Source organism: Tauraco erythrolophus, chromosome 6 (assembly GCF_009769465.1).
Source record: "Tauraco erythrolophus isolate bTauEry1 chromosome 6, bTauEry1.pri, whole genome shotgun sequence".
Taxonomy (NCBI): Eukaryota; Metazoa; Chordata; class Aves; order Musophagiformes; family Musophagidae; genus Tauraco; species Tauraco erythrolophus.
This window is the reverse complement of record NC_141470.1, coordinates 59,668,264-59,688,772: the sequence shown is the minus strand read 5'-3', so window position 1 is coordinate 59,688,772 and position 20,509 is coordinate 59,668,264. Positions and strand designations below refer to the sequence as shown.

Here is a 20,509-nt window from a genome sequence, read left to right as displayed (position 1 = left end):
TTGAAGGAACTATCTGTAAAAGCAAGATAAAATGTACTAAGGACCAGTACAAGGGACTACATTTAGACAGGAATTATCTGCGGGAAGGTGGGTAATAGCTGGTTAGGAAATAGCTCAACCAAGTGTAGACCACAAACCAAACATTGAGTCAGCTATGCATGCAGAGTGGAAAAGGCGAGCATCATACTGCGATGGATAAATAATCCTGAAAATGTATGAAGAAATCCTTCCACCCTATTCAGCATTGATAACGCCTCAGCTGGAGCAGTAAGTCCAGTTTAAAGTATCAAAAAAGATTCTCATTCAGGTGAGGCATTAGAATAAAAAATATTTCCAACAGTAAGGGCAGTAAAGCACTGAGATAAATTGCCTGGGGAAGTTACAGATCATCCGTGGAACATCTCTAAGATCGTTTTAGACAAATATGTGTCCTCTTTGATGTGATATAGCTGGTCCTGCCTTAGGTCAGATTGACTAGATGAACTCTCAAGGTCTTTTCCAGCCTAGGTTTCCTGAGATCCACCTCACTGAGTTATTGTCCAGCCCATTAAGCTTTCTGCAGAACCGTAGCTGCAGGGCCACATCCAGGGGCATTTTGCTGTTGTTTTTTCCACAGGAGGTTCACAAGTAATTGGCTGGAGTACCTCAAATAATCCTACTTTACTTACAAAATCTCTCTCAGTTGCTATCAAGCTGCAGTAATATAAATTAGGACATTGCTCCATTTTTCTGTTGTGAGGAGATCAAAACTTGCCCCCATTGAAGTCATTGGCAGCATACTCTTACCACCCTGTTCTGGTTTTGGCTCGGATAAAGTTAATTTTCTTCTTAGCAGATGGAATAGCACTGTGTTTTGGATTTAGTATGGGATTTGGTATGAGAAGACTGTTGATAATACAGTGATGTTTTTTGTTGTTGCTAAGAAATCAAGGACTTTTCAACTCCCCATGCTTTGTTAGTCTGCAGGTGAGCAAGAAACTGGGAGGAAACATAGCCAGAGTGACCGACCCAAACTGGCCAATGAGGTATTCCATACCATATGAGGGCCACGAAGATGATCAGAGGGCTGGAGCACCTCTGCTATGAAGACAGGCTGAGAGAGTTGGGGTTGTTCAGCCTGGAGAAGAGAAGGCTCCGGGGTGATCTTATTGCAGCTTTCCAGTACCTAAAGGGGGCCTACAGGAAAGCTGAAGAGGGACTTTTTACAAGGGCATGTAGTGATAGGACAAGGGGCAATGGATTTAAACTGAAAGAGGGGAGATTTAGATTAGATATAAGAAAGAAATTCTTTACATTGAGGGTGGTGAGGTACTGGAACAGGTTGCCCAGAGAAGTTGTGGATGCCCCATCCCTGGAGGTGTTCAAGGCCAGGTTGGATGAGGCTTTGGGCAACCTGGTGTAGTGGAGGATTTCCCTGCCCATGGCAGGGGGGTTGGAACTAGATGATCTTTGAGGTCCCTTCCAACCCTAACCATTCTAGGATTCTATGATTCTATATGACGTCATGCTCAGCATACAAAGTTAGGGAAAGAATCATAGAATCATAGAAAGAAGAAGGAAAGGGAGGACGTTTGGAGTGATGGTGTTTTTCTTCCCATGTCACTGATATGTGTGCTGAACACCTGCCTGCGGATGGGAAGGAGTGAATGAATTCCTTGTTTTGCTTTGCTTATGCACATGTTAAACTGTCTTTATCTCAACTCATGAGTTTTCTCACTTTTACCCTTCCATTTCTCTCCTCCATCCCACCAGGGCTGAGTGAGCGAGCGGCTGAGTGGGGTTTAGTTGGCAGCTGGGGTTAAACCACGACACTCCCTCAAGAGCAGCTGATAAAGAAATCAGTTTAGTTGATGTTGTACCAGAAAATAAAGTCGATATGCCAAAAAATCAAGTCACTTTTCTGAGCTCTTGTGTACATTGCTACTATTGGGGGGGGTAGAGATGGAGAATCAGCCGTTCTTCTCATGGGCATTGGTGTGTGTCAGGTCAGCAAGAAGCAATTACAGTTCACTAGTGCTTATTGTAGAATGAGCCAATGCCCCTTTCCCTCTTATGAGAAGATGCAAACCAGAGTCAAAACTTGGCAAAAAGTCATTATCACAGTTGTAATTGTGAAATGACAAAAGCCTGAATAGGCATCAGGTCTGAGGTGTCCTCACTGTCCACTTCCAAAACGATACGAGGCACATCTGTGATTTCATTTTTCTACTCTGTTCTCTTTTTTGGATCCACTCTTATAATGCTCCTGTGGACAAGCTGATGAAGTAAAAAGGCTCTTCACACTGACTGCAGTATTTGCTTTAAATTAAAAGTATCTAATTGCTGTTTAGCAGGCAAACATGTACACTTCTGGAAAGGAGAGCTCTCTCTGGGTTTGATGCTCCTGAGCATCTGTAATCAGCACATTTTAAAATATTTTAAAGTGAGCTCAGCCTGTATTTGTCTTCATATCACAAAGTACTGCTAGGGATGGAATCGAATGTTTCAGTGTGTTTATGTTATTCCCTTGCGTGACATGAAAGGCATTTATGCCTCTCTTTTCTCTGCATTCACAGATATCTACGCATAAAGGCATTCTGTACAAACTGTTCTCCCCTTCCCTCATAAAAGAGCGAAAATCTAATATGATTTATTTCTTAGCAGCACAACCTCCTAAACAGGCATTAAAAATGATCATTAACCTTGAAGGCTAGACTGTCTGTTTTCTGGATTTGCCCTTCACAGTGCTAACAAAAGTAGTTCCTACAAGAGAATTTTTTCTTTTACATTATCAAAGATACACATTTAAATTCATAAAACATATTAGTCTTTTAAATATTCCAGAACCTAAACCACAAAGTTTAAAATTATGTCTTTACACTTATGAAACTCAGGTTTGCCATTCTGCTTAGGTGTAGTAGTGTGACATTTGAGAAAGCTGTGACATTTGGATCAGTGTCCAACAGAGGGAGGTGTTCAGAAATGTGGATTTGGTCCAAACCCTTTGTAAGTTTAAAGAATTCAGCTGAAGCAGGGCAGGGAGGGGGCACACACAAATGCGAGTGAGCAACACATACTTCACTATTGCAATTTAATTCATTTAGCTGCTCTGTGAGAACTCAGGTGTGGAGTCACTGCCTGCTTACGGAGTCAGACCTACTCGGAAGATTTAGGATCAGACCAACTGGGATGGTTTGGTGAGAGGACTTTTAGACCAGAGAGGTGACAACATCTCCTCTGTGTTGGAAAGGAGCTATGATTCTCTTAGAAAGAAAAAGCCCAATTTAATTCATACCGCCTGCTTGCTGTAAGACAAACTCCAGCAGGGGTCCAGTCTGGTAGGCAATTTGGGTTGAGTGAAAACCTGAAGTTACTCGGCTGTGCCTTCCTCACAGGCAATCACTATGGCAATGGGAAAATATTGTGAGGTATAGGAATGAGGGAATATGACTCAGAGAGTACAGAAAAAGGAACGTTCAAAACACAATTCCCAGTAGGCACAGAGAACACTTCTCAAAAACACACACAAACCGAGGATGATAATCTGGTGCTGCTTTGCACCAATGTGTTTGCTGAGGAATGCGGTTAATAAATAAGGAGCCGAAGTGCTGTGTATTTTCAGCCCCTCTGTTATCAAGGGGAAACAGAAGCTGGCAGCGAAGGAAACAACGGCGCTCTGCTCGGCTCTGCTCTGCTCTGCTCCTTCCAGCCCTGCGCCTTTCCCCACGGGATCACTGTGCGGCCGCAACTGCCTTTATAAGTGAGGGACATGTTTGGACAGACTCGGTCAAGTCAGCGTGCAACTTCCACGGCCTTTCCAGGTGGAAAGGCTTCTCCTTTCCTTTGCAAAGCCTCAGAGGCTTGTGGGAGCACCTGTAGGAAGTCTTCCATCTCACTGCCTCTGGTCCCATTGAAATGGGATTCGGCCAAAATACAAAAGAAGTAGCCCAAGGCAAGAGCCAGCCTGTGGGGAGACATCGCTGCAGAACTTCACACAAACAGGAACTGCCAGGCTAACCCAGACCTGTGCTCTGGCTGGCCCAGTACCAGGTGGGCTTCACTGTGCCACACAACACGCATTTATAAAATAGCTTGTCCTCAGGAGAATTTTCTCCCCAGTTTTGCTATTCAATACCAGGAAGCACAGAGAGAGAGAGAGAGAGAGAGAGAGAGAGAGAGATTTCTTGTTTAAAGAAAATTCTACCTCATGCAGCTAATGATGATTGCATGGCCTGTATTAGTGCTAGTCATTCTCCGAATCCTTTATGCCTTTGGCCTCGGTAGCACTCTGATGTAGTTAGTCCCACAGATCGATTATGCATTGCACGAAAGCTTTTCTTTTAATCAAATCCATGTTCCGCCTTTTACTTTGCTTAGTGTCTCTTTATCCTTGAACTCTGAGAAATGCCAGATTAACTACTCTCTCTGCAGCGTTTCATTTTTCCTACACCCCTCTCAAGCTTCCCCTTCAATTTGCTCAAATACTTCAACCATTTCTGCCCTGAAGTTGGGGAGAGCTTCTTTCCCCATGGGTTTCTGGGACTTGTGGAGTTTGGGGGCTGTCTCCAAGCTTCCCCTCCTGCCCTGCAATCCATTGCTTCTTCGTGAGAAATTCAGTGAGCTGAAGCAGTCCGCTGCACCCTTTGATCCTGCTCCCCTGAGTTTTACTATGGGAGGTACAACGGAGCCCTGAGGCATCAACATGATTATGCTGTATTCTTTTACCTTAAAAATACTGGTCACCAGTATTGTTGCTCAGCAACGTGAAACTGTGTATCACTGCTGGCTTCATTAAACTTTAAAAATATTTTTCCTTGCCAACTCAAATAAATAATTGACGATGATTTCAGGGCACATTTAGTACGTCTGTTGAAATTCCAGCAAGTAAGTAAAACAGTTTTTATATTTCTAGAATTAAGAAGAAATGACTAATACTGGCTGTAAAATAAAATGTATATCTGAAAAATACTTGCTCTTACAAAGCAATTTGTAAATTGCTCAGAGAAGCTGTACCAAATAAATGTCAAAACCCTATAATTATTTCATTACTAAACACATTGCACCTTTTTTGCAAAGATCATTAAATTTTATTGTATAGTTTCCTACTAAAAAGACTACAACGACTGATCCTTTAACTTCTTTATTATACATATATTCACTAATATAGGCAATTGAACACATTAAATATGCATAAATAGAGAAGAACAGATTTCAATATATATATTTTCTGATTGAGTAATAGTGCCTGGGGTTATTAAAAGGGAATGGGTTGTAAAACTCAAGTGTACTTTTCGTCGTCTAACTGATGGATTGCTTGTTATTCACCTCTAGCATGGGTCCCAGCTAAAATAAATTGCTGCAATCCTTATCAGCAGATTCTTTTCTATTATCTGCGTGAAGTCCCAGTTTTATCTAATTGGTGGCATTACCAGAACATTTTTCTGCAAATACAGAAGTCTCTTTGTAAATGCAATTGCTACTTTAATCCATGAGAGGCGCATTTAGATGTGTATCTGTGAGCAGAATGGAGAGAACCTGAGCTAGAGAGCTCTGGAGATCTCCAATCTAAATGACTGCCAAAATAAACATGAGTGGAGATAGAGGCATTAATCCTGTAATCCTTACTTAAGCAAAATTCCTGCTATCTTCAGTGAGATTCTCACTGGGGAACAGCTGTAGAAATTGGCCTAAATGGAGCAGAAATGAGAAAGGCCAAATTCTGCCTCTGGGTGTGTGCGTGACTTCTGTAAAACCTGAAGAGTGACACCCCGGGCCTGGGATAATCAGCACATAAATTCCCACCAAGCTCTACAGTGCCAAGACTTCACTTGATATAAATACCAGGCACATCCATACCCCCATAGGGAAACGTTTCTATCCAAGCTTCACTAAGAAGTGAGAACACAAGTGCAAACTGAAATTAACATTCAGAAAAAAATGTGCATTTTATTAAAAAGTAACTTCCATTTTAACCAATCCTAAGAGTGTTTGAAGCATTTGTCTTCACTGAGCTCCAAGTTATTGTCCCCATTTTCCAGCTGGGATGGAAAACCAACATGCAAAGTTAAGTGATTTTCCACAGACCACACAGCAAGTGATTAGTATCATGGGGACGAATTAATCTTGGGTGTAAATCCATAAAGATTAATGGAGCTCTAACAGGGATTAATTTGGCCCATCATCTCTAAGGATAGCAAAACCAATTAGGTGATGTCATTAATCTTCTGGTTAGTACAGGACTGTTTCTTAAGGAATACTGAAAGACAGGCAAAAGAACAGGAATGACCAAAGGATCCATTAAAACAGATGAATTGCCCCTTCCTTGCCAGAGGATTCACAGCAGGAGCCTTAAATAGTGACAGCAGCCCTGATGTGCCCTCAGGCTCCTGTCCCAACTGAGACAGACGCCCTACGGCAATCATTTATTTGAGGATTGGAGGGTCAGCCCTGATTTCAGTCTCTGATTAGGTTTACATCTTTTCTTAGGGCAATGCTTCCATTAAACTGATTTGGAGTCAAATGTATTTATTATGGCCCTGGGATCTTCAAATCTTTGGAAACTACAAAGTGGTTAATGCCCTATGGAAAGTAACACTTGAAAGATTCATAAATTTTAAAACTTCCACTTTTGGCCTGACAAAATGCAAACTATCCCATTAGAAATAAGTCTATAAGGAGGACATATTGCAAAATCTGTATAACTGGCATGTTCTGAGATTTGGAAAAAAAAATATTTCCTTGTTTATTGGTTGGAACAATACAAAATTTCCCATCTTAAATACCAAATATGTTCCTGATGCTTACAAAAGGGTCAAAACCGGCCCACAGCAGAGAATGATCTTTCTTCTGTTTGCATCACAAATTTTATTTTGAAGAGAAGCTAAATTAGACAGAAAGTTTTTTGTTAAAGAGTAATGACCAGCTATACAAATGCATACAAAGCAGAGATGAACAGAACAACAAAAACTATGGCTTCCAGACCATGGTTGATGGAATTTATGGAAAAAGAACATCTGTGTCATTGGCAAGGTCTAGCGTGAGGACATTGAATAGGAGATAGTGAATTTGTGCCCAAGGGTTGTGTGCATTACCTAATAGGCCTGGTAAAAATGTTCCACTGGGATTTTGAAAGCCAAACTTGGCAACGGTGAGATCATTAAAACCCTGCTGCATAGAAGACCTCATTCAAAATTTAATAATATGTAGTGGGTTTTCATTGTTATTAGGAGAAAAAATATTCTAGCTGTAATAGGGATCTTCCCATCAATAGCTCTGCCTGAATAAGAGTTTCACGGCTGAGATTTCATAATCAGTGAAATGACTTAAAACTCCTTTCATGAAGATATTCTTGGATAAATTAAAACCTCTTTCCTCGTTTTATATAATGTAAGAGTTCAAATGAGGTGACGTGCTCAGGCTGGTAGTATGGCTCCATTCAGGAGGGAGGACATCAAGATGCTCCCTTGTACTGTGGTAGAGAAGCGAGGCTTTGCAGGGCAGGGCTTTCCAGCCTGAGCACTTTTTAGGAATGGATGCTAAAAAGAGACATGGAGTAAGCACCTAATCAGAATATGAAAGAAACTTGAATTCTGGCAGGATGACTTGAGTATAGAAGATGGAGTGGAGGGGAAATGTTTCTGAGTCGATGCTGATAGTATGTCAACATAAATACATTTAGGAGGCGGTACGTCTAAATACCGATGCTGATAACCCTAGAAATTGTGATGTGGAAAATGTCATGAGCCAAAAATAGTAAATAAATGTACCAGGGGGTGTTCCTATATGGTATCATCTAAGTTTCAGAAGGGCAATGAAAACAACAGGATATGTGCTTAAGAAAAGGTCCATAATATATAAACAGATAAAAGAATGTCCGTTTTAATATCTTTCTTCGACAGACAGATCTAAAGAAATATTCTGAGAAATGCTCCAACACAAACCTATGTTTCCAGAAGGCCTTTCAGACTATAAAATGAAAATGTTTCACTGCTTGTTTCTGACAACCATATTCAGTGAGTATTAGAGGAAGAAATGATAAAAATATACTTTTTTCATAAGTAGCTATTATATCGAACATTATGATTTCTAGGCAGAAAGAAAACTTGAAATATAGACAGTTGTATTTCAGTAGACTAGGTAGCTTAATACTAGTTTTCCTTTTAAAAAATAGACCAGCTTTACCCTTTGTGATTAGGGCAAAATGGTAGTGACCACGTCGCCATTTATCCAGCCTCTCTAATGTGCAAATATACCTGCAGCACAGTGCAACAAGCACAAGGCTGTGTAAAACTGCACAAAAGCTATGCAAAACAAGTGCAGTAAATGCAAACCAGCTCAGGCTTTCAGCTCTGATACGGCCAGGGTAGGGTTGGATACAGGTACCTTATCTCATGTTCTGCAGTTAATGTTTCTTGTAGAAACAGTATAGCAACCAACACAGCATCACAGATATCAACTCCATGCAAACAAACTTATATTAAAAATGGTATTTAGTGCTCAGGGGGACAAAATCAATATTTCAGTGCTGTAAAGAATACCACAGTAAAAATACCCGACATTCAAATCCAAGTTATGTCATAAAAAAATAAGTCCACAAAAACAATTATAGCCTGTCTAGTTCATATATCTTTGTTGCCCTACTTAAAACATGTGAGTCAGAAATGCTTTATGAGGGAAAATATATGCATATTCGTAGTAATTCATTGTTGAGTCCAGTTGCATTAAAGCTGGAAGATGTTGGAGAATAACGGTAAGAAAAGTAGTGATGGCAACTGCTTCTAGGCACTGTGGAGCGCAGTGAAGCCCAGACTTTGTCCTGTAAACACTGTGTTAGCTGTTTGCTGGTCATCTGATTGGTACGGTGACTGCTGATTTCACTGGCAATTAGCTCCGCTTCTGTTTTAAGAACAGAGTAACAGGCATCCCGAAATGCATGCGTTTATGGAAAAGCCTTTTATGTTCTGGTTTGGATACATGTGATGCTATTCAGAAGTTTACTGGATTCTTTTTTCCATACTGCAAACGTGATAATGGGAACATTTATTCATCGGCTTGTGTACACATTTAGTGCTATATATGTAGACCGTGGACACAAATGAGAAAGTTTGCTTATATCACCGGAGACAGGTAGTCTTAAAATCAGAGTAAGAGAACAGACTCCATGTAAATATGTGAAATTTCCGTGGTCATTTTCACATACCTATTTTACGTCATATTTACATCACATCAACAGCAAATTGGCTCCTCACCATGTCCTTGCTAAGAAGCGGGAGCTTCAGCTGTGGTGGCAGCTTGCCCTCTTCAGAGGTACCAACTCAATCACTTTCTACCATCTCACAGTGCCCAATGTCACCTTGAGGGACATAAAAACTCGTTTCTACCAGCAAGCACCCCTTAAAATGCTTTGGAAGACGATACCAGCCCGAAGCAGATGGTACAGGTCTGCTCCTGCCATCTGCCTAGAGAAGGTACCACCTCGAGCCCCATTTTGAAGGGAACACAGGTGCAGCACAGAGTGTTCAAGGACTAAAAGGGCCCCTCTCACAGAAAACAGAAGATAGGTGCCCCAGCAAGTCAAGCTGGACACAATCCCCTTGCTTTGAGCACACAGCTGTCGAGGGGGGAAATACAAAGGCAAGACAGATCAAGGTCTGAAGTACATCCCACAGTGTCCGGAGAGCATGAGCAGCTGGTTAATCTGATTAAAGGAGATGAAAAAACATCTTGAGGATGACACAGCTGGGGGGAGAAGATCAGTGTGCCGTAAAAGCCAGAGAAGTGCCTGGGTGCGGAACACGTGCAGGAGGCAACCCAACATGACTGTTCCCTGAACAGCTTCGTGGTACCCACCAAAAGCCACCACTCGCATCTCCCCTGAGTGCCCGGCACACTGGAGGTTCCCTTCCTGCACACGCTGGGCAATGTGAATTCCAATGGTATAAATAGTATAATAACAGTATTCTAGTAGTATAATTTATCCGCATCTAGCTATCTTACCTCTTAATTTTGAACAAAGAAGAACCCATGAGGATGGATTCCTCATTCAATCTGTCATAGACTACAAGCAATACATAACCCAGGATCTTCTCAAAGACTTTTGTTAGAATGGAAAAATATCTCTTCTTCCACAAACTGTGGCATTCAACCTCCCACTCAGATAGTTTCAGAGAGCTTCAGAGATCACACTGTACTTCTGTCTTTCAATAGCTCCTGATGTCTGACACAGCCCTGCACTTGGCTTGTGCAGGGATGAAGTGCCTTGGCTCCTTACGGATGTCCTCCATCTTCAGTGTGCATGAGCCTATTCTACAAAAGCAAGCTCAACATTTTTGTCAAGCTTTCTCTGAACAAAGCAGGCAGCTCCAAAAGCATCTTTCTGCTTGGACTGTCTCAGCTGCTGGCAGTTAATGAGTCACATGCTACATAATACAGTGGTGGGGCTGTCAGAAGGGCTTTTGAACCCGTTCTCCCTGTGCAGAGCCCAGGTTTGGTACACGCATAATTCAGATAATGCCGTTTGCTGCCGTGATGCCAGTTGCTGGACTCGAACAGCTTTCTGGGGTCGAGCGCTGTGAAGGGCAGGGGGGCTGAGCGCAGTGTGCAGCAATCGCTGGCAGCACCTCCCGGGGTTACACCTGCCGACACAAAGTCACCGCCACGCGCAAACAGCGGTCCCTGCACCCTGGTACGGGAGAGCTGGTATTTCTGGGGCTGGGGAGAAATGCAACACGTTCTTCTCTTCTAAGTCTGGTTTTGGGGTACTGCTGCCAAGCTGTATAATGCAGGGAGAAAGACAATACTGCTATGTCATCTACAGTAGACTAGTCTCTGCATGAACTCAAATCCTGGATTTTCTTGGCCAGATCTCAGGATGAGGTTTTCTTTTGTTAGCTAATGAGTAACATATAACATCTATAAGTCTACTACTTAGGAAAATGAAATGTATTTAAAATCAAGTATTTTGATTGCTTATCTTTTTTTTTTTTTCGCTTACTGACTGGAAGTACAGTTATGTATAATCTCAAGCTAGTAAGCAACAAATCCTTTCTTATTAAAGTAACTTAAACCAGTAATGGCATTATAGCTTGCTTTAGATTTAAAATCCTTTTTTTACCGCCACCTGTCTACTTTTCAGACTGTACTGAAGGAAAAGGAAAGCTTTTTTCTGTTCTAAACTCACTCTAAACACTCACCACGAACAGGTAACACTTAAAAAAAAAAAGTCTATGAGGTCTTCAGAGCTCAGCACTGAGTCAGAACAATTTTTCTTGCTGTACTACGATATTTAACATCAGACAATACAGAAAGAGATGCTATCTTACAGTATCATATCCAGACTAGAGAAAACATCTTTTCAGTAAACCTGTCGACTTACTACTTAACACCGAGCCACCATCGCACTTAAGGAAAATTAATTACTTTGTAGATGGAGTTAAAATCCCAGCTGTTATAAAATACAAGGTAATCCTCATGTCAATAACAATGTGGAATTAAGTAATAGAAGAAACGAGTGACCTGCGCAGAACTCTGGTGCTCCACTGTGGTCTGCCTGGGACGGTTCCTCGGGGATGGACTTCATGTTCCTCAGCGATGCCCCCGGAGCAGCTGGTGGGTTATGTCCGGGACTCAAAGGGCTCTGCATGAGAGGCAGCTGGGTGCCCTGTCTGCTTTTTACTTATGCAAAGGTTACAATGGCAGCAGACAGCGATGCATAGACGCTAAATTAATTAAGCGGTTTTTAAGCCACAGCATTAAGGTGATGTCATAAGAACCCACTTAGGATGGCAAGGTCACTGGAAAGGGAGAGTACAAGTCCTACAATAAAAGAATTTGTAGTTCGAAGAGCTTGTGTTGGATGTCTTCTCTAGACTTGTCAAACCACTTATTTTTCAAACCTGGCACCACCTGAAGAAGTACTTTTTCTATCCATTGAAATATCCAACAGCATCTCTGATTTAAGCAGGAGAGGAGCTGATACACCTGCTTCAGCTGTGAGCAACATATATTATGTGCTCAGAAATGCATAAATTAGATATATTTAGAAACACAGAACTGGGAAAATATTTTGATGCAAGATAACATAGTTCATGTAATTTATGCCATTTATGAATTTCTGTTTGCATACAAGCAAGCTCAGACAGGCACATGTCAGGCAACCAGAAATCTGCTCAGTTTGCCACTTGCGTTGACATGGTATTGCATTGCCATTTTGCATTGATAGATCGTGTTGTGTGACTGAGCCTGATGTTTTTTCCCTATTTCCTAAGTAACTAGTCAAGAACAGCAACAATTGGGCTTGAGTCTCTTCGTAGCCTGACACACAGACCCCCCAAAAAATTAGGGAGACTCTAACAGAAGAAATAAAGCAGATGCTGATGCATTGCAAGGTCTTAATGATGGTATTGCTTCATCGCGAAATATTTCTACTAGTAAATGTTGAGCATCTGAAATGTAGCCATAATCCTCTCACACAGAATCCTTTTCTACAGCTTGTACAGAGTAAGTACAAGCCTGTGTCTTCAGCATTAATGGAATCAGCTGAAGTAATGCTTTGTGTATCCTAAAGCTGCAATCCTGTAAACATGGTAAAAAGATGTCAGTGTTGGTTTTTCTAAGCAGTTAGTTGCACATGAGGTGAAGTGAGTCAGAGCATTTGAGATGGATGGGCAGCTCTCAGAAAGGAGCTTTTGTTTCTTGTCTCCAGTCTCTAACAGGCACAGTGAAATTGTCTCTGCTATCTACCTATTAGCATCAGCACCAGTGGGGCTGTTTGTGTGAGTAACACTTAAGAATTTAAGCAAAGGTCACACAAGGAGACTCTTAAATCAGGATCATTATTTTCACCAAGCTTAAAATGACCACACTGATGACCTACCACTGCCTGATTTCCTTTCCATAAGGAAAAACTAGAGGAACACTAGAGACACAGATGGGGATCAATTTGTCACCGAGAGCTTTATAGTAACAATTATTTATCCTTGTCTGCAGTATTCATACAAACAACTGAAGAGAAACATTTCTATTCACTACATGGCTGTCTCCTGCCCTTTCTTCTCCTGATAGCTGTTACTTGTAATTGCAGCAAGAATAATATCCTGAGGGCTTTATGCTGATCAGCTGGATTTGAACATCAGCCTCTCAACTTGCAGCCTTCATATCCGCCACCGCCAGATGAGTACACACTGTTTCTGCAATCCAATAAAATCTTAGGAAACAAGCTTAGACCTGCGTGGATTTTACCACCAATTTCAGACAAGGAATTGAGTGTAAAATCCACTTGATAATTCGGCAAAAACGGAAGGCAGATGAAATAGCTCTGTTCCGCTCTCGATGCTGGGGGGCGCGTTCTGCCCCGATTTGTGCGTGATCCAGCAGCAGCACAGGCAGGGAGCTGTGCGGGGTCTGAAGCCAGGCAGTGCGTGCCAAAGAGCGGGTGCACTCTCTTAAGCGTTGCTTCCTGTAGCATCTCAGCATTTCAGGGTGCTCGGAAGTTATGGGCTAGCTGTGCTTCAATGGTGTGGAAAAGCACTTTCCATTAAAAGTGGATAGTCATCAAAGCAATAGTGAAAATTCTTAAGTGCTGTCAATGGAGACATCTTTGCTTTTTTATAGTGGCGCTTATGGAATGCCCTGACACAAATCATAAGGGCTTTGCAGCCCGTTACTTCCAAATGGTGAGTCTAATGATAAAAACCAAATATTGTGTTACCCACTCATATCTATTATTGGGCTAAATTATTGGATTAAATCGTGATCCCCAGAGCTGAAGTCAAAGGCTTTTGCCCAGAGCAACGATTAGGATATCACAAGACGCAATCTCCCTGATCCTGGCAGAGGAGCTGAGGAGAAGCATGGGAGCAGGGGGATGGGAGCATAAAGGGTGCCTGAGCCCCACCGATCTACCCACCACGTGAGGGCATATGTTGTGATTGTGAACTACTTCTGCATGGACACACACACACACACACACACATGTATATATATATATGTCTGTGGGCCCTGCTGCACTGCTAAGCCAAGGGCACTTTGAGCCCTGCCCATCCACATAAGGAAGCCCAGCATTGCTCTGTATGGATTTTTAGTGCCATGCATGCAGTGCTTCACTCAGGTTTCTCGAGGTAAAGGCAAAAGAAATGTAAGCACTGCTGCTAAAAATAGCCAGTTAGGCCCTCGATGATTCATTTGTTGGTGGGGAGTACTCATAAGTGCCTCTCTCTAAACAGTCTATTCTCTGGCTCAGTATCTGCTGTGCCAGCTTGTGTAGGTCTCTCCAGTCTTGCTCAGTCTGTTTTCCTATGGGTTATATCTTCTTTAGCTAAATATATTAGGACAGTCTATTTATCTCCCTCCGTGGCAGCAAGACCCAAGCATGACTTCCTCCCACTGTAGGAATTTCATAAACAATTCACTGTCTATCATTTCCTTGGGAGCATAAAGCATTACAAAAAACTCAAAACAAAAGAAAAACCCCAACAAACGAAACAAAGGAATCATTCCTTTCTCAGTTTAGACAATTTGGAACAATAACAGAAACAGGAATATGCCATTAAACTTCACTGGCAGACCTCTTTGCATTGCTCTGATTTACACAAGTAATAAATAATTGTACTGAATGACTTCTTGAGGTACAGCTAATTCTGTGAGAGAAAGGAGGGTTCGTGGGATTTAACTCCCCATCCCCCAAACATACACACTCAGAGTGATGACCAGGATTTAAATCACAGGTCTGTAAGTTGCCATGGTTTGGGAGAAAATGAAATTGAGCCCTTTGGTGACATCCTTGTCGTGCAAGCAACTGTTTATGAATGTATAACTGAGCTTATTGATAGGCATTTTGAACTTGACATGGGGTCTGTTTGGAGCTGTTGGATTTTTTATTACCTGTTACAATATCACTCTATTTCTTTAACTATCCTATTTTTTGGTAAGCAAATTCTACACATCACTAACAACCCCTAGGGAGAATGAGGAAACAAGATGCTTCTTCAGTTGCACTATGGAGTTAACATCTGCTCTGATGTGAAGGGCAGGTGAAACGGAGGTGGTTTAGCTGAAAGCAGGGAAATGGGTGTATATTGATGTTACTGACGTGAGCCCCAAACAGAGAGGAGCCAAAACCTGCTTTTCCTCCAGAGCATCCCTTCAGCTGTGTGTGGCTGAGTCAGGCCTTTCCCGGGACTGAAACCGTCCCTCGCTGCTCGGTGTGCCCATGAGCACCAGCTCCAGAGGGAACACATCTGGGATCCTGTGATTAATGATTCTTTCCTTCTTTTTTAGTTTCTTTCTTTTTTTCTTCTAATGAGATCTCATGTTTGACATCTTTTATCTTTTGATGTGAGGACTCACTGGTAACCAATAAAATATAGCTGGTTTTAGTTTTTGCTGCTAAGGGTCATTTTGTGAGGTATTTAGGTTGCAGTAGGATAAGTGGGGAGTAATGGATAAATCCTTTGGGTAGTGACACTTAGTCACCGAATATTTAGTCTCCTCGGTTTAGACAAGCTGCGTAACCAGATTTTAACATCATTATTTTGTTGGTAATGAAATAGTATTTTCTTGATACATTCACTGATATTATTTGGCAGTCACTTTTCTTATTTTTCTCTGTAGACACAATCTGTCTTTGTTAGGAAACTTCGTTACCACTGTTGAAAGCAGTGATTTCTTTAGGCAGTCTGCACATAATGCTACACGTCCTTATCAGAGCACAAGAGATATCAGTGTATTTTTCTTCCTGTTTGTAAAAGATTCCCCAAACACTTTCCCTCCCAAGAGCACATTCATGATCCATACTGCACATGCTTAGACTACACACACATCACGTTAGCAAGGCAACATCGGCAAACTTGTGATTTATCCCTGTTTTCTCTCAAGAGCCAGGCATGCACAGTTCCACGCTCCAAGAGGAAAGCAGCCAAAAAGCACAGCAAGACTCATGTGCTGCGGCTCCCTCTGAATGAGTAAGCAGCTGAAAATAATACCACTGAGTGCTGCTCCACATGCCTGGCACTTTCGCAGTAAGTTCTCGGCAAATAGATGATCTCTAAGGTCCCCTCCAACTCAAAACATTCTATGATTCTATGAAATAAATATATAAAGCAATAAATATATAAATAAGCCCTTGCGTTGGCTCAGAATGCCTTGGGGAAGAGGTAATAGCCATTATATGAATGTGAAACTGGACATCAAATCCAGACTCTCTCAGTTGCAGCAACGATGAAGCAGATGTTCAGACCAGAGGGATCTTCAGAACATCCGTTCCACATCCCGTTCCTCCTCCCCAGCCAGCTACCAAGACTCTCTAACACAGTCTACACCTTTATTTGCTTGTGGAGCATCTAAGAAAGCTTTGGATTCACTCATGTACAGAAACATGCAGCTAGGTTTGATCCCTGCCCAGGCAGAAAAACCATGAGGTACTGTGCAAATTCTTCTAAAAGAGGCTCTGGAATCTCCTGCCTAATTACACTAAACTCTGGAGAAAGAAGAGGAGAGGAGAGGAGATGAGAGAGCGTGCCTGTGATGTGCTGTGGTGCCTGTGACCTCAAATGCCTGCAGCTCTGCACCTGGATCCTGGTGGGCGCAGGCTTTTCCACCCTTGTGAGTGGCCGCCAACTGGATTTAACTCCATTCATCACGCTTCTTGCCCAGCCATCCAGCCAGATTTTTACCCAGCGAAGAGTACACCCGTCTGAGCCAGAGCCATGAGCAGCCAGTTTCTCCAGGAGAATTCTATGGGAAACAGTGTCCAAGGCTTTACTAAATTTCATGTAAACAACATCCACAGCCTTTCCTTCATCCACTAAGCAGGTCACCCTCTCATAGGAGATCGGGCCAGTCAAGCAAGACCCGCTTTTCACATATCCGTGCTGACTGGGCCCGTTCAGCTTGTGCTGTACATGCCACGTGATGGCACTCAAGATGATCTGCTCCATAACTTTCCCCAGCACCGAGGTCCGATTGACAGGCCTGTAGTTCCCCTGATCCTCCTTCTGGCCCTACTTGTAGATTGCCATCACATTTGCTAGCCTCCAGTCAGCTGGGACCTCCTTCGTTAGCCAGGACTGCTGATAAATGATGGAAAGCGGATTGGTGAGCGCTTCTTCCAGCTCCCTCAGTACCCTTGGGTGGATCCCATCTGGCCTCATAGACTTGCATGTGCCTAAGGGGTGTAGCAGGTCGCTAACCATGTCCTCTTGGATTATAGGGTCTTCATTCCACTTCCTGTCCCTGTCTTCCAGCTCAGCAGGCTGGGTACCCTGAGTGTTAAATAAATTCTTTGTCCTAGGTTTCCAGGAGCAGAGTCTCAGATTTATGATTCCAGATTTAAAAAATTAAATAATTTGAATGGTACAGCAATAGGAACAGCTTGAGCTGTGTGCCTCCGGAGAGGGATCCTGAATAAAGGAATCTCTGGGCATTTATACCCTTACAGACTATGCACCCATTCCTCATGTGCTGTTCACGTGCCTTGGACACGTCTCTTGGTCCAATGGCCATTTTTGGTCTGGGTTCTTCTTTGTTCCTTATTGGATTCTTTCGCTGTTTCCAGACAGGCTGTTAGCTGTTTCTTATCTTGATGAGTTGCAGCTTCTGCTAACAGTTGAGGCCCCCTTATCTTCCAGCTTGCACTGTTCTCAGGGCCTCCCTTCATGTAACTAATCAACAAAAATTAAGTTCAACTTTCCCAGGTGATAGGAAGCAGCTTGTGGCCTACGGTTTCAGCAAATTAGGCTACTGATGCTAAACAAGACTGCTAATCCCAACAATTCTTAACAGTGCTAAGCAAGACACAAAGAATACAGTTAAAAGAATGAGGTTAACCAAATTTAGTCTGCAACAGAAGTACCTGAGCCTTTTCCTCATCCTTTGTCACCATATTTCCCTCCGTATCCAATCAAGGATGAAGATTCTTCTCAACCCTTAGAAACAGGGAAGAAAAGGAAGGGAAAAGGGACATGGAGTGTAACAGGAGAAAAAAGAAGGAGAAGAGGGGAAGAAAAGAGGCAACAGAAAAGGGAGAAGAAAATTAAATGGGGCAGAAAGGGAGGGGAGAGGCGAGGTGAGACGAGGCTGTGATGTGCTGGGCGCCCGTGACATCACAATGGACAGGTCGCCAAGGGGTGGTTGTAAGGGGCGTCAGCAGGGAACAGTGCGCCCTGGGATAACGGTGAGGACGCACGCGGCGGGAGGCTGTGCTGGACAAGGGCCAGGGCAGAATCCCGGGCCCCCGGGTGGTGGGTTCCCAGCCTGCATGGAAAGCCCAGACGCTCGGGAGAGCGCCTGGAGCTGGGAACGGTGCCCACGTTGTTGGGACTGGCCATGGGCCTTGCGGGCTCCCAGCTGCCTCCTCCCCTCTCCTACCCGCCACACGATTCCTGCGGCTTCCATCCCCCCTTCCCCTGCCACCAGCTCCCTCCCTCCCAGCGCTTTCTAAGCCCCCTGAACCCCTTCTCTCCCTTCTCTTGCAGACCATGGCTGTCTTGCTTTCGCGGTTCCTCATTTGGCACCCGTGGATGGCTGGCGATGGGCTGGATAAGGCCATGCAGGAGCACATGCAGCAGCATGAAGAGTATCTGAATCAACAGATGACTTGGCTGCTTGAAGAGATGGTGCAGAGCGCCCAGGAGCCGAGCGGGGCGGCCAGGGGAGCCCTGCTCTTCACTGTGGCTCAGCAGTGGCAGTTCTGGGCCTTGGTTGGAGGCCTGGTCCTGCTCCTTAGGTTCTGCTGGTGGTTCTGGAAGATGACATATCAGAAGCTAGGGGAGTTTCTTCTAGGCCATTTTATGCTCTGTTGGCTCTACTGGTCACTCTTGAAGAGAAACCATAATCCAGGAGGCAGCAGTAAGCACGGCAGAAGGCTCGAGGAGGAGGAGGCGGAAGACTCATTACCAATGGACGGGTTTTGGGAGGAGCAGCTGTGGCCGCTGCCAAGCAGGGAAAGCACATGCATGATGGTGGAAGAGCTGGTGAACGACCTCCTCTCTGAGTGCCAAATACGGTCCGGCAATGCCTTCGTGCCGCAGCTGCAGCCAGCTGTCGGGGTGGGCGGCTTCCAGAGTGCCCATGGAAAAGACTTTGTCTATATCCTGCTTGTGCCCATGAAGCCACCCCCCGGGCACTCCTTCCACCTCGAGCTGGGCACTGGAGGGGAGATGCTGGTGAGGAACTCCCGCCTGCGAGTGGAACTGGAGTGCGTGTGCTCAAGGGAACGGCAGCTGGGGGACATGCTCTGCTTCCTCCACAGCCCTAGGGAGAAGCTAATGAGCAGCCAGGGAGCCAGCCTCCTACAAAACTTCTGCACCGGCTCGTACCTTGACGTGCAGAAAACTGCCCTCTGGCTCCAGTACCTGATGACAGCAGCCTCCATTGCTGTGTGTGAGGAAAACGCATACAAGCTGACAGTGCTGCCCTCCCCACGCTTCTGCAGGCTCAGGCTGAGCAGCTCCAACATGACATCCCTCACCATTGAGCTGATCTTGGTGGTGCCGGAAGGCAACTTGCACACATTCGTGACCATGGAGTAGGCAGAGGTCAGTGTTGCCTGTGCAGCTTCATTTTCTTGCTTTAGCACATGACTTAAATGTTTCCATGTTTAGATGACAAGCCTTTCAGAGCAGAGTTTAAATCCAGAGCAGTGACTATGCTGACTTTAACTGCAACTGAAGGAAAGAGACTGTGGAAACTTCTTCACGGAGTTTTGTAAATAATGGTTTGATACCATTATCAAGCTCCCCGGCTCCCGGCCGGTCGGCGGCCCGCGCTGGGCCGGTGCCACCCACTGAGGATGGCGGCGATGGAGCCGCTTGGGGAACTCGGGGAGAGCCCCGCTCCCGGGGTGCCCACCGGGCCGGGTTCACCCAGAGAGGACTGAAATCTGAGAGAAACGGCCACACAGACACCAGGTCAGTGAAGATGGAATGAGACGAGGTGTGCCGGAGCTGAGTTTCTCCTGCAACCGATGGCGAGATGGCAGGTGGCCCCCCTGCAGCCAAAGGCGGTCTTGGTGGAGCAGAGACCCACTCGCAGCCCATGGAGAACCCACGTCGGAGAAGAGATGCCTGAGCCCAAGGACTATTGTGAATCATGGGCACAGGTAGAGACGCATTTAAAGTCTGTATAGAAACGCATTTAGAGTCTATGTGACGACCCACACCGGAGTGAGCGGCAACAACTTCCTAAGAATCCAAGACTGTGGTAAAGCCCGCACCAGAGCAATCTGATGGGGAAGGATTGCATCCTGTGGGTAGGACTCTCGCTGGAGAAGTTTGTGGATTTTCCTCGTGAGGAGGGGATCCACTGGAGCAAGGGAAAATGGTGTAAGGACTCCTTCTCCTTTAAGAAAGGAGCAGCAGTAACAACATGGAATGAAATCACCTGCACTCCCCCATTCCCTGTCCCCCTGTGCTGCTGGGGGGAGGAGGTAGAGCTGGGAAGAAAAGGCAAGGGGGGTGGAGAGGTGTTGTTTTGAAGATCTGGCCTTGTTTTCTTTTTATCCTTTTAAGTAACTGGTTTTATTTGTCTTTATTCT

The 20,509-nt window shown here is 44.1% G+C and overlaps 2 protein-coding genes across 2 annotated transcripts in view; one reads left to right on the top strand and one right to left on the bottom strand.

Annotated features, from left to right (window-relative positions):
- EML1 (EMAP like 1) overlaps positions 1 to 11,641 on the bottom strand; it is a 110,033-nt gene extending 98,392 nt beyond the window's left edge. The window contains exon 1 of the mRNA XM_086613793.1: positions 11,494 to 11,641. Coding sequence (XP_086469919.1) covers positions 11,494 to 11,620 — 127 coding nt within the window. The 5' untranslated portion in view covers positions 11,621 to 11,641. The remainder of the gene's footprint in view (positions 1 to 11,493) is intronic.
- A 6,796-nt stretch (positions 11,642 to 18,437) lies between these two features.
- LOC104376643 (inositol 1,4,5-trisphosphate receptor-interacting protein-like 1) lies at positions 18,438 to 19,505 on the top strand. Its single transcript, XM_009983253.2, has one exon. The coding sequence runs from the start codon at positions 18,453 to 18,455 to the stop codon at positions 19,503 to 19,505; it is 1,053 nt and encodes a 350-aa protein (XP_009981555.2). The 5' UTR covers positions 18,438 to 18,452.
- Positions 19,506 to 20,509: the final 1,004 nt, after the last annotated feature.

Excerpts from the sequence above, each read along its gene's own strand:
- LOC104376643 (XM_009983253.2), top strand. The coding sequence starts at position 18,453 with ATGGCTGTCTTGCTTTCGCGGTTCCTCATTTGGCACCCGTGGATGGCT.